The sequence below is a fragment of the Salmo trutta genome, chromosome 28, assembly GCF_901001165.1.
Source record: "Salmo trutta chromosome 28, fSalTru1.1, whole genome shotgun sequence".
In the NCBI taxonomy this organism is placed as follows: Eukaryota; Metazoa; Chordata; class Actinopteri; order Salmoniformes; family Salmonidae; genus Salmo; species Salmo trutta.
The window spans coordinates 1,105,357-1,119,417 of record NC_042984.1 but is presented as its reverse complement, the minus strand read 5'-3'; the positions used below and the strand labels follow the sequence as shown (position 1 = coordinate 1,119,417).

At 46.9% G+C, this 14,061-nt stretch overlaps 1 protein-coding gene across 6 annotated transcripts in view; it reads left to right on the top strand.

The window, feature by feature from the left end:
• Window positions 1–14,061, top strand: part of LOC115165245 (NF-kappa-B essential modulator) — a 32,652-nt gene that overhangs the window by 10,657 nt on the left and 7,934 nt on the right. For all 6 annotated transcript variants that reach the window (XM_029718244.1, XM_029718243.1, XM_029718242.1 and 3 more), the window contains exons 4-11: window positions 3,094–3,279; window positions 4,016–4,074; window positions 4,167–4,214; window positions 4,381–4,483; window positions 8,514–8,629; window positions 11,899–12,051; window positions 13,697–13,769; window positions 13,868–14,002. In XM_029718244.1, coding sequence (XP_029574104.1) covers window positions 3,094–3,279; window positions 4,016–4,074; window positions 4,167–4,214; window positions 4,381–4,483; window positions 8,514–8,629; window positions 11,899–12,051; window positions 13,697–13,769; window positions 13,868–14,002 — 873 coding nt within the window. The remainder of the gene's footprint in view (window positions 1–3,093; window positions 3,280–4,015; window positions 4,075–4,166; window positions 4,215–4,380; window positions 4,484–8,513; window positions 8,630–11,898; window positions 12,052–13,696; window positions 13,770–13,867; window positions 14,003–14,061) is intronic.

Here is a 14,061-nt window from a genome sequence, read left to right as displayed (position 1 = left end):
ATGGAGGAGGTTTAATATCCTGACCTAGTGAGATATACATGGAGGAGGTTTAATATCCTGACCTAGTGAGATATACATGGAGGAGGTTTAATACCCTGACCTAGTGAGATATACATGGCGGAGGTTTAATATCCTGACCTAGTGAGATATACATGGAGGAGGTTTAATATCCTGACCTAGTGAGATATACATGGAGGAGGCTTAATATCCTGACCTAGTGAGATATACATGGAGGAGGTTTAATATCCTGACCTAGTGAGGTATATATGGAGGAGGTTTAATATCCTGACCTAGTGAGATATACATGGAGGAGGTTTAATATCCTGACCTAGTGAGATATACATGGAGGAGGTTTAATATCCTGACCTAGTGAGATATACATGGAGGAGGTTTAATATCCTGACCTAGTGAGATATACATGGAGGAGGTTTAATATCCTGACCTAGTGAGATATACATGGAGGAGGTTTAATATCCTGACCTAGTGAGATATACATGGAGGAGGTTTAATATCCTGACCTAGTGAGATATACATGGAGGAGGTTTAATACCCTGACCTAGTGAGATATACATGGCTGGTCTCAATCAAGCTAGTCGTCTTGATTACTTTCTTGTGTCATTCTCTCTGACACCAAAAGTTTAAAAAGTGTTGATAGGGATGCGGTCGGACCGTCACATAATTGGGATATACGCTACCGTTCAAAAGTTTTGGGTCACTTAGAAATGTCCTTGTTTTTGAAAGAAAAGCAATTTTTTTTGGTCCATTTTAAAATAACATCAAATTGATCAGAAATACAGTGTAGACATTGTTAATGTTGTAAATGACTATTGTAGCTGGAAACGGCTGATTTTTAATGAAATATCTACATAGGCGTACAGAGGCCCATTATCAGCAACCATCACTCCTGTGTTCCAATGGCACGTTGTGTTAGCTAATCCAAGTTTATCATTTTAAAAAGGCTAATTGATCATTAGAAAACCCTTTTGCAATTATGTTAGCACAGCTGAAAACTGTTGTTCTGATTAAAGAAGCAATAAAACTGGCCTTCTTTAGACTAGTTGAGTATCTGGAGCAGCAGCATTTGTGGGTTCGATTACAGGCTCAAAATGGCCAGAAACAAAGACCTTTCTTCTTAAACTCGTCAGTCTATTCTTGTTCTGAGAAATTAAGGCTATTCCATGCGAGAAATTGCCAAGAAACTGAAGATCTCGTACAACGCTGTGTACTACTCCCTTCAAAGAACAGCACAATCTGGCTCTAACCAGAATAGAAAGAGGACTGGGAGGCCCCGGTGCACAACTGAGCATGAGGACAAGTACATTAGTGTCTAATTTGAGAAACAGACGCCTCACAAGTCCTCAACTGGCAGCTTCATTAAATAGTACCCGCAAAACACCAGTCTCAACGTCAACAGTGAAGAGGCGACTCCGGGATGCTGGCCTTCTAGCCAGAGTTCCTCTGTCCAGTGTCTGTGTTATTTTGCCCATCTTAATCTTTTCTTTTTATTGGCCAGTCTGAGATATGGCTTTTTCTTTGCAGCTCTGCCTAGAAGGCCAGCATCCCGGAGTTGTACATTTAGTGTAGTTAGTGTACTGCAGTTAAACTACAAACAACACTACAGTATTAACTACACTACAGTATTAACTACACTACAGTATTAACTACACTACAGTATTAACTACACTACAGTATTACCTACACTACACACTGTAGTGTAGGTAGTGTGTGTAGTGTAGGGTAGGTAGTGTGTGTAGTGTAGGGTAGGTAGTGTGTGTAGTGTGTGTAGTGTAGGGTAGGTAGTGTGTGTAGTGTAGGGTAGGTAGTGTGTGTAGTGTAGGGTAGGGTAGGTAGTGTGTGTAGTGTAGGGTAGGGTAGGTAGTGTGTGTAGGGTAGGTAGTGTGTGTAGTGTAGGGTAGGTAGTGTGTGTAGTGTAGGGTAGGTAGTGTGTGTAGTGTAGGGTAGGTAGTGTGTGTAGTGTAGGGTAGGTAGTGTGTGTAGTGTAGGGTAGGTAGTGTGTGTAGTGTAGGTAGTGTGGGTAGTGTGTGTAGTGTAGGGTAGGTGGGGTGGGTAGTGTAGGGCAGGTAGTGTGTGTAGTGTAGGGTAGGTAGTGTGTGTAGTGTAGGGTAGGTAGTGTGTGTAGTGTAGGGTAGGTAGTGTGTGTAGTGTAGGGTAGGTAGTGTGTGTAGTGTAGGGTAGGTAGTGTGTGTAGGGTAGGTAGTGTGTGTAGTGTAGGGTAGGTAGTGTGTGTAGGGTAGGGTAGGTAGTGTGTGTAGGGTAGGTAGTGTGTGTAGGGTAGGTAGTGTGTGTAGTGTAGTTAGTGTAGGTAGTGTGTGTAGTGTAGGGTAGGTAGTGTGTGTAGGGTAGGGTAGGTAGTGTGTGTAGTGTAGGGTAGGTAGTGTGTGTAGTTAGTGTGGGTAGTGTGTGTAGTTAGTGTAGGGTAGATAGTGTGTGTAGTGTAGGGTAGGTAGTGTGTGTAGTGTGTGTAGGGTAGGTAGTGTGTGTAGTGTAGTTAGTGTAGGTAGTGTGTGTAGTGTAGTTAGTGTAGGTAGTGTGTGTAGTGTAGGGTAGGGTAGGTAGTGTGTGTAGTGTAGGGTAGGTAGTGTGTGTAGTTAGTGTGGGTAGTGTGTGTAGTTAGTGTAGGGTAGATAGTGTGTGTAGTGTAGGGTAGGTAGTGTGTGTAGTGTAGGGTAGGTAGTGTGTGTTGTGTAGGGTAGGTAGTGTGTGTAGTGTAGGGTAGGTAGTGTGTGTAGTGTAGGGTAGGTAGTGTGTGTAGTGTAGGGTGGGTAGTGTAGTTTGTGTACTCCAGTTAAACTACACTGTAGTTAGTGTTCTGTATTGGTCCGCAAAGCTTCTATCAAATATACTGTCTCTCTCCCTCTCTCCCTCCCTCCCTCTCTCCCTCCCTCTCTCCGTCCCTCTCTCCGTCCCTCTCTCCGTCCCTCTCTCCGTCCCTCCCTCCCTCCCTCGCTCCCTCCCTCGCTCTCTCCCTCGCTCTCTCCCTCGCTCTCTCCCTCCCTCCCTCCCTCGCTCGCTCTCTCCCTCCCTCCCTCCCTCCCTCCCTCCCTCCCTCCCTCCCTCCCTCTGTCTTTCTAGCCCTCAGAAGGAGGGACCGGGTTTCTCCAGCTGCTGAAGAGCCACAAAGAGAAGTTGGAAGAAGGGATGAGAGATCTGATGAGGAGGAATGAGGAGCTGGAGAAAGAGAGGGAGGAGGGAGAGCGGGAGAGAGAATGCCTTCGTCGCTCGGTTGAGCAACTCGGATCCAAGCTGGTTCAGGCGCAGGTAGTGTGTGTGTGTGTGTGTGTGTGTGTGTGTGTGTGTGTGTGTGTGTGTTGTTAGGGTCATTCTGTGTAAAAATCAACAATAGAAGGTAGGTCCTCCCGAGTGCAGAGCGACACCACTACAACCTGGTTCGATTCCAGGTTGTGACTGGGAGATCCCAAGGAACGTTCACAATTGGCTCAGCATCGTCACGGGGGAGGCGGGGTCGTCGTCAGGGGGGAGGGCGGGGTTGTCGTCAGGGGGAAGGGCGGGGTCGTCAGGGGGGGGGCGGGGTCGTCGTCAGGGGGAGGGCGGGGTCGTCAGGGGGGGGGGCGGGGTCGTCAGCGGGGGGGGGGGGTCGTCAGGGGATTCCTTGTCTCTGCGCTCCGTAGCGACTCCTTGTGGAGGGACGGGCTCCTTCAAGCTGACCTCAGGTCGAACCGTGTTCCCTCCGACACGCTGGTTTGTCTCCTGGGTTAGAGAGCAGTGTGGTTTGACCCAGTGTGGTTTGTCTCCTGGGTTAGAGAGCAGTGTGGTTTGACCCGACCCAGTGTGGTTTGACCCAGTGTGGTTTGACCCAGTGTGGTTTGGCCCAGTGTGGTTTGACCCAGTGTGGTTTGGCGGAGCATGTTTCAGAGGAGAGAGGTGCCACACAGACGCTGTCGTAACAATGCCGGATACCACTAAATGAAATGACGGGCTAAAATGTGTATAAAAATATTGAAATGGAAGGTAAAGGCATGCTTGTGTTCCTTAGAGCTGTGGTGTTACCGAGGAAACGGTTCAGCATTCCGATGCCCAGCCCCCGTCTGACAGGTACGACATCATTTCCTCATCACTTCCTGCAACGTGTGTGTGTGTGTGTCCGTGTGTGTGTTTGCTGATGTTTCTACCTCCTGTCTCCTCAGCTCCCACCTGGCCAAACTCACAGAGCAGCTACAAGCCACACAGTGCAGGTAAGAACTGTCTAGTGTCTCTCTATTTTGCCTTGTAATACTAAATACCTGTGTGTGTGTCCCTGTGTGTCTGTGTGGTGTCCGTGTGTGTGTGTGTGTGTGTGTGTGTGTGTGTGTGTGTGTGTGTGTGTGTGTGGTGTCCCTGTGTGTGTGTGTGTGTGTGTAGGTATAGAGAGCTGCAGGAGAAGTTAGATTCCCTCCAGAAGACTTCAGCTCAGAGAGACAGAACTGAAGTGCTGCTGAAACAGAAGGACAAGGACTGTGCCCAGGTACACACACACACACACACACACACACACACACACACACACACACACACACACACACACACTGCACTCACTACACACACTGCACTCACTACACACACTGCACTCACTACACACACACACTCACTACACACACTGCACTCACTACACACACTGCACTCACTACACACACACACACACTGCACTCACTACATACACACACACACACACACACACACACTGTATTCACTACACACACTCACTACACACACACCGCCCTATCCACAAACACTCACTACACATCACAGACCGCACACGCCACAAATGGCGCCGGAGGAGAATGGCGCCCAGTGGGGGGGAGTGGCTGCCGTTTTACATGCTCCTAACCATCTATTCTGTTTGTTTTTGTCGCATTGTTTGTAACTTATTTTTTACATTTATTTTGTACATAATCTTTCTGCCACCGTCTCTTACGACCGAAAAGAGCTTCAGGACATCAGAACATTGATTCCTCACCTCGTACTGGATGAAGGTTTTTTTCTTTAACGACGCGAAGGATTTACTTCAGACACCCGACAAGGCCCAAATCCCCGTCATTACAGAAGAGGGGGAACGCAGGTGTCCGGGTGCCTTGTGAGAATTCGTAGAGCGAGTGGGTAACAGTGCATCTACCATCCGTTCTATTGGCCAACGTGCAATCATTGGAGAATAAACTGGAATAAAGACTCTCCTACCAACGGGACATTAACAACTGTAATATATTATGTTTCACTGAGTCGTGGCTGAAAGACGACATGGATAACGTACAGCTGTCTCTGGTAAGACGAGGGGTGGTGGTCTGTGTCTGTTTGTCAATAACAGCTGGTGCACAAAATCAAATAGTAAGGAAGTCTCAAGGTTTTACTCACCTGAGGTAGAGTATCTCATGATAAGCCGTAGACCACACTATTTACCAAGAGAGTTTTCATCTATATTTTTCATAGCTGTCTTATTTCAAAATTCAAAAGGCACTCGAACATCCGAGCAATCCTTTTTTGCAGGTGCACGGTAACAGTTGAACAAGACGAATGGAAAAGGAAACCGCACACTGCTCTTGATAGTATCACTGATATTTAATAAACTTTACGTGTCGGCCTCACGGCCTTCGTCAAAAGCCTTCATCGCTGTCTTATTTACCACCACAAACCGATGCTGCCACTAAGACCACACTCAACCAGCTGTATAAAGCCATAAGCAAACAGGAAAACGCTCATCCAGAGGCGGCGCTCCTAGTGGCCGGGGACTTTAATGCAGGGAAACTTAAAATCTGTTTTACCTCATTTCTACCAGCATGTTACATGTGCAACAGAGACGTGTACAAAGCTCTCCCTCCATTTGGAAAATCTGACCAAAATTCTATCCTCCTGATTCCTGCTTACAAGCAAAAACTAAAGCAGGAAGTACCAGTGACTCGTTCAGTACGTAAGTGGTCAGATGACGCAGATGCTACGCTACAGGACTGTTTTGCTAGCGAAGACTGGAATATGTTCCGGGATTCTTCCGATGGCATTGAGGAGAATACCACATCAGTCATCAATAAGTGCATCAATGAAGACGTACATACCCCAACCAGAAGCCATGGATTACAGGCAACAGCCGCACTGAGCTAAAGGGTGGAGCTACAGCTTTCAAGGAGCAGGACTCTAACCCGGACGCTTATAAGAAATCCTGCTATGCCCTCCGACGAACCATCAAACAGGCAAAGCATCAATACAGGACTAAGATTGAATCGTACTACACCGGCTAAGACGCTCGTTAGATGTTGCAGGACTTGGAAACTATTACGGACTACAAAGTGAAGCCCAGCCGCGAGCTGCCCAGTGACACGAGCCTACCAGATGAGCTAAACTACTTCTATGCTCGCTTTGAGGCAAGCAACACTGAAGCATGCATGAGAGCATCAGCTGTTCCGGATGACTGTGTGATCACGCTCTCCGTATCCGATGTGAGTAAGACCTTTAAACAGGTCAATATTCACAAGGCCGCAGGGCCAGACGGATCACCAGGATGCGTACTCAGAGCATGTGCTGACCAACTGGCAAATGTCTTCACTGACATTTTCAACCTGTCCCTGACCGAGTCTGTAATTCCTACATGTTTCAAGCAGACCACTTTAGGGTTCTTGGGCACAGGGACTAAGGTAGCCTGCCTAAATGACTACCGACCCCGTAGCACTTTGAAAGGCTGGTCGTGACTCGTGACTAAACGGTTTCCCCGCACATGGACTCGGTAACAGTACCTCCTGCATGTAGCCTTGTTAGTTATTTTGTTACTTTATGTTTTACTTTAGTTTATTTAGTCAATATTTTCTCAACTCTTATTTTACTTAACTGCAGTGTTGGTTAAGGGCTCATAAGTAAGTATTTCACTGTAAGGTCTACTACACCTGTTGTATTCAGCATTTCACTGTAAGGTCTACTACACCTGTTGTATTCAGCATTTCACTGTGAGGTCTACTACACCTGTTGTATTCAGCATTTCACTGTAAGGTCTACTACACCTGTTGTATTCAGCATTTCACTGTAAGGTCTACTACACCTGTTGTATTCAGCATTTCACTGTGAGGTCTACTACACCTGTTGTATTCAGCATTTCACTGTGAGGTCTACTACACCTGTTGTATTCAGCAGTTCACTGTGAGGTCTACTACACCTGTTGTATTCAGCATTTCACTGTAAGGTCTACTACACCTGTTGTATTCAGCATTTCACTGTAAGGTCTACTACACCTGTTGTATTCAGCATTTCACTGTAAGGTCTACACCTGTTGTATTCAGCATTTCACTGTGAGGTCTACTACACCTGTTGTATTCAGCATTTCACTGTAAGGTCTACTACACCTGTTGTATTCAGCATTTCACTGGGAGGTCTACTACACCTGTTGTATTCAGCATTTCACTGTGAGGTCTACTACACCTGTTGTCTTCAGCATTTCACTGTGAGGTCTACTACACCTGTTGTATTCAGCATTTCACTGTGAGGTCTACTACACCTGTTGTATTCAGCATTTCACTGTGAGGTCTACTACACCTGTTGTATTCAGCATTTCACTGTGAGGTCTACTACACCTGTTGTATTCAGCATTTCACTGTGAGGTCTACTACACCTGTTGTATTCAGCATTTCACTGTGAGGTCTACTACACCTGTTGTATTCAGCATTTCACTGTGAGGTCTACTACACCTGTTGTATTCAGCATTTCACTGTAAGGTCTACTACACCTGTTGTATTCAGCATTTCACTGTAAGGTCTACCTACACCTGTTGTATTCAGCATTTCACTGTGAGGTCTACTACACCTGTTGTATTCAGCATGTCACTGTGAGGTCTACTACACCTGTTGTATTCAGCATTTCACTGTGAGGTCTACACCTGTTGTATTCAGCATTTCACTGTGAGGTCTACTACACCTGTTGTATTCAGCATTTCACTGTGAGGTCTACTACACCTGTTGTATTCAGCATTTCACTGTGAGGTCTACTACACCTGTTGTATTCAGCATTTCACTGTGAGGTCTACTACACCTGTTGTATTCAGCATTTCACTGTGAGGTCTACTACACCTGTTGTATTCAGCATTTCACTGTGAGGTCTACTACACCTGTTGTATTCAGCATTTCACTGTGAGGTCTACTACACCTGTTGTATTCAGCATTTCACTGTGAGGTCTACTACACCTGTTGTATTCAGCATTTCACTGTGAGGTCTACTACACCTGTTGTATTCGGAGCATGTGACAAATTTGATTTTGATTTTAAACACTCACAACACATTCTGTCTCTAACACTCAGTCCTACTGCATTATAATTTCGGAGTAACAACTCTGTGTCTAACCTCTCTCTCTCTCTCTCTCTCTCTCTCTCTCTCTCTCTCTCTCTCTCTCTCTCTCTCTCTCTCTCTGTCTCTGTCTCTGTCTCTGTCTCTGTCTCTGTCTCTGTCTCTCTCTGTCTCTGTCTCTCGGTGTCTGTCTGTGTAACATCTCTCTTTGTGTGTGTGCTGTGTCTATGGTGTGTGTTTAGCTGGCTAAGGACGGCGAGGCGCTGAAGGCCCAGGTGACGTCCCTTCTGGGTGAGCTGAGAGAGAGACAGAGCTGTCTGGACCAGAGCCAGCAGGACCGCAACATACTGGACGACAAGTATGACAACATGTTTGTGTGTTAACTCTCAGCAAATTGCCAAGGCTTCAGCCATCTCAGTGAGCTCACACCTTGTAGCATGCAGACAATCCAGGTCTCAAACCCCTGTGTAGACTGGTACTGCCACCATGGACTGTAAACCAGGTTCAGGACTGTTGCTGCCACCATGGACTGTAAACTAGGTTCAGGACTGTTACTGCCACCATGGACTGTAAACTAGGTTCAGGACTGATGATGCCACCATGGACTGTAAACCAGGTTCAGGACTGTTGCTGCCACCATGGACTGTAAACTAGGTTCAGGACTGTTACTGCCACCATGGACTGTAAACTAGGTTCAGGACTGTTGCTGCCACCATGGACTGTAAACTAGGTTCAGGACTGTTGATGCCACCATGGACTGTAAACTAGGTTCAGGACTGTTGCTGCCACTATGGACTGTAAACTAGGTTCAGGACTGTTACTGCCACCATAGACTGTAAACTAGGTTCAGGACTGTTGATGCCACCATGGACTGTAAACTAGGTTCAGGACTGTTACTGCCACCATGGACTGTAAACTAGGTTCAGGACTGTTGCTGCCACCATGGACTGTAAACTAGGTTCAGGACTGTTGATGCCACCATGGACTGTAAACTAGGTTCAGGACGGTTACTGCCACCATGGACTGTAAACTAGGTTCAGGACGGTTACTGCCACCATGGACTGTAAACTAGGTTCAGGACTGTTGCTGCCACCATGGACTGTAAACTAGGTTCAGGACTGTTGCTGCCACCATGGACTGTAAACTAGGTTCAGGACTGTTGATGCCACCATGGACTGTAAACTAGGTTCAGGACTGTTGCTGCCACCATGGACTGTAAACTAGGTTCAGGACTGTTGCTGCCACCATGGACTGTAAACTAGGTTCAGGACTGTTGCTGCCACTATGGACTGTAAACTAGGTTCAGGACTGTTACTGCCACCATGGACTGTAAACTAGGTTCAGGACTGTTGCTGCCACCATGGACTGTAAACTAGGTTCAGGACTGTTAGGCGGCTGAGCTGGGGGTTTAACAACACGAGGTGGGGGTTTAACAACACGAGGTGGGGGTTTAACAACACGAGGTGGGGGTTTAACAACACGAGGTGGGGGTCTAACAACGCTAGGTGGGGGTTTAACACCGCTAGGCGGGGGTTTAACACCGCTAGGCGGGGGTTTAACACCGCTAGGCGGGGGTTTAACACCGCTAGGCGGGGGTTTAACACCGCTAGGTGGGGTTTAACACCGCTAGGTGGGGGTTTAACACCGCTAGGTGGGGTTTAACAACGCTAGGTGGGGGTTTAACAACGCTAGGCGGCTGAGGTGGGGGTTTAACAACACGAGGTGGGGGTTTAACAACACGAGGTGGGGGTTTAACAACACGAGGTGGGGGTTTAACAACGCTGGGTGGGGGTTTAACAACGCTGGGTGGGGGTTTAACAGCGCTGGGTGGGGGTTTAACAGCGCTGGGTGGGGGTTTAACAGCGCTGGGTGGGGGTTTAACAACGCTCGGTGGGGGTTTAACAACGCTAGGTGGGGGTTTAACACCACTAGGTGGGGGTATAACAATGTTAGGTGGGGGTTTAACAATGTTAGGTGGGGGTTTAACACCACTAGTTGGGGGTTTAACAACGCTAGGTGGGGGTTTAACAACGCTAGGTGGGGGTTTAACAACTCTAGGCGGCTGAGGTGGGGGTTTAACAACGCTAGGTGGAGGTTTAACAACACGAGGTGGGGGTTTAACAACTCTAGGTGGGGGTTTAACAAGTAGGTGGGGGTTTAACAACGCTAGGCGGCTGAGGTGGGGGTTTAACAACACGAGGTGGGGGTTTAACAACACGAGGTGGGGGTTTAACAACACGAGGTGGGGGTCCAACAACGCTAGGTGGGGGTCTAACACCGCTAGGTGGGGGTCTAACACCGCTAGGTGGGGGTTTAACAACGCTCGGTGGGGGTTTAACAACGCTCGGTGGGGGTTTAACAACGCTAGGTGGGGGTTTAACAACGCTAGGTGGGGGTTTAACAACGCTAGGTGGGGGTTTAACACCGCTAGGCGGGGGTTTAACAATGCTAGGCGGGGGTTTAACACCACTAGGTGGGGGTTTAACACCACTAGGTGGGGGTTTAACACCGCTAGGTGGGGGTTTAACAACTCTAGGTGGGGGTTTAACAACTCTAGGTGGGGGTTTAACACCGCTAGGTGGGGGTTTAACACCGCTAGGTGGGGGTTTAACACCGCTAGGTGGGGGTTTAACACCGCTAGGTGGGGGTTTAACACCACTAGGCGGCTGAGGTGGGGGTTTAACAACACGAGGTGGGGGTTTAACAACACGAGGTGGGGGTCTAACATCACGAGGTGGGGGTTTAACATCACGAGGTGGGGGTTTAACACCACGAGGTGGGGGTTTAACACCACGAGGTGGGGGTTTAACACCACGAGGTGGGGGTTTAACACCATGAGGTGGGGGTTTAACACCACTAGGTGGGGTTTTAACAACGCTAGGCGGCTGAGGTGGGGGTTTAACAACGCTAGGTGGGGGTTTAACATCGCTGGGTGGGGGTTTAACACCACTAGGTGGGGGTTGAACACCACTAGGTGGGGGTTTAACAACGCTAGGTGGGGGTTTAACAACACTAGGTGGGGGTTTAACAACGCTAGGTGGGGGTTTAACAACGCGAGGTGGGGGTTTAACAACGCTAGGTGGGGGTTTAACAACGCTAGGTGGGGGTTTAACAACGCTAGGTGGGGGTTTAACAACACTAGGTGGGGGTTTAACAACACTAGGTGGGGGTTTAACAACGCTAGAACAAAGGAGCAATAGCATTGTCATCAGCAAGCTGAGGTCATGGATATTCAAAGGGAGAGAACGTAGGGCAACAAATATATTATTTAGGACATTTCTCCAAAAGTATAACAAAGGGCCTTTCATCATATCACTCACAATGTAAGGAGGGAACGGGTGTGGAGGGAACGGGGGTGGAGGGAACGGGTGTGGAGGGAACGGGTGTGGAGGGAACGGGGGTGGAGGGAACGGGGGTGGAGGGAACGGGGGTGGAGGGAACGGGGGTGGAGGGAACGGGGGTGGAGGGAACGGGGGTGGAGGGAACGGGGGTGGAGGGAACGGGGGTGGCCTAGAGGGAGTCCTGTCACAGGGTTTGCGTTTAGTGTGTGTGTGTGTGTGTGTGTGTGTGTGTGTGTGTGTGTGTGTGTGTGTGTGTGTGTGTGTGTGTGTGTGTGTGTGTGTGCAGGCTGAGCAGTACTCGGGAGGCGTTGGCAGCATCAGAGAGAGAGATGGAACAACAGAAGAAGCAGCACTCTGTGACCGTAGACAAACTACTGCTGCAGACACACAACCTAGAGACCGCCCTGAAGACTGACCGGCTGGTTATCACTGAAGAGAGGTACACACAATATTACCACCATACCATATTACCACCATACCATATTACCACCATATTACCACCATACCATATTACCACCATACCATATTACCACCATATTACCACCATACCATATTACCACCATACCATATTACCACCATACCATATTACCACCATACCATATTACCACCATACCATATTATCACCATATTACCACCATACCATATTATCACCATATTACCACCATACCATATTATCACCATATTACCACATACCATATTACCACCATACCATATTATCACCATACCATATTACCACCATACCATATTATCACCATATTACCACCATATTACCACCATACCATATTACCACCATACCATATTATCACCATACCATATTACCACCATATTACCACCATACCATATTATCACCATATTACCACCATACCATATTACCACCATACCATATTACCACCATACCATATTACCACCATATTACCACCATACCATATTACCACCATACCATATTACCACCATATTACCACCATACCATATTATCACCATATTACCACCATATTACCACCATATTACCACCATACCATATTATCACCATATTACCACCATACCATATTACCACCATACCATATTACCACCATACCATATTACCACCATACCATATTACCACCATATTACCACCATACCATATTACCACCATACCATATTACCACCATACCATATTACCACCATATTACCACCATACCATATTACCACCATACCATATTACCACCATACCATATTACCACCATACCATATTATCACCATATTACCACCATACCATATTACCACCATACCATATTATCACCATATTACCACATACCATATTACCACCATACCATATTATCACCATACCATATTACCACCATACCATATTATCACCATATTACCACCATATTACCACCATACCATATTACCACCATACCATATTATCACCATACCATATTACCACCATATTACCACCATACCATATTATCACCATATTACCACCATACCATATTACCACCATACCATATTACCACCATATTACCACCATACCATATTACCACCATACCATATTATCACCATATTACCACCATACCATATTACCACCATACCATATTACCACCATATTACCACCATACCATATTACCACCATACCATATTACCACCATATTACCACCATACCATATTATCACCATATTACCACCATATTACCACCATACCATATTATCACCATATTACCACCATACCATATTACCACCATACCATATTACCACCATACCATATTACCACCATACCATATTACCACCATATTACCACCATACCATATTACCACCATACCATATTACCACCATATTACCACCATACCATATTATCACCATATTACCACCATACCATATTATCACCATATTACCACCATATTACCACCATATTACCACCATACCATATTATCACCATATTACCACCATACTGAGGGACCATGTTGGCTCACTTTTTAAAAAGAAGATGGAGAACAAATCGATACCTAGAGTCAAATATTGATATAATATCCGAAAGGTAATATATAACTATCGATGAGACGTACACACATGATGCATCATTACTGGAATGACCCTCCTCCTCTCTTCCAGGAGGAAGCTAGCCCAGCTGCAGCACGCCTACACCTGTCTGTTTAAGGACTACGACTGCAAACTAAAGGCTGAGGTGTGTGTGTGTGTGTACCTGCCTACACCTGTCTCTTTAAGGACTACGACTGCAAACTAAAGACGTGTGTGTGTGTGTGTGTGTGTGTGTGTGTGTAGGGAGGAGACATGGTTGTTCGTCTGGAGGAAGCAGAGAGAGCGTTGGCTCTGAAACAGGACCTGATTGACAAGCTGAAGGAAGAGGTGGAGCAACAGAGAGGATCTCTAGAGACCGTCCCTGTTCTCACCGCCCAGGTACACCTTCACACCTGTTCTCACCGCCCAGGTACACCCTCACCCCTGTACTCACCGCC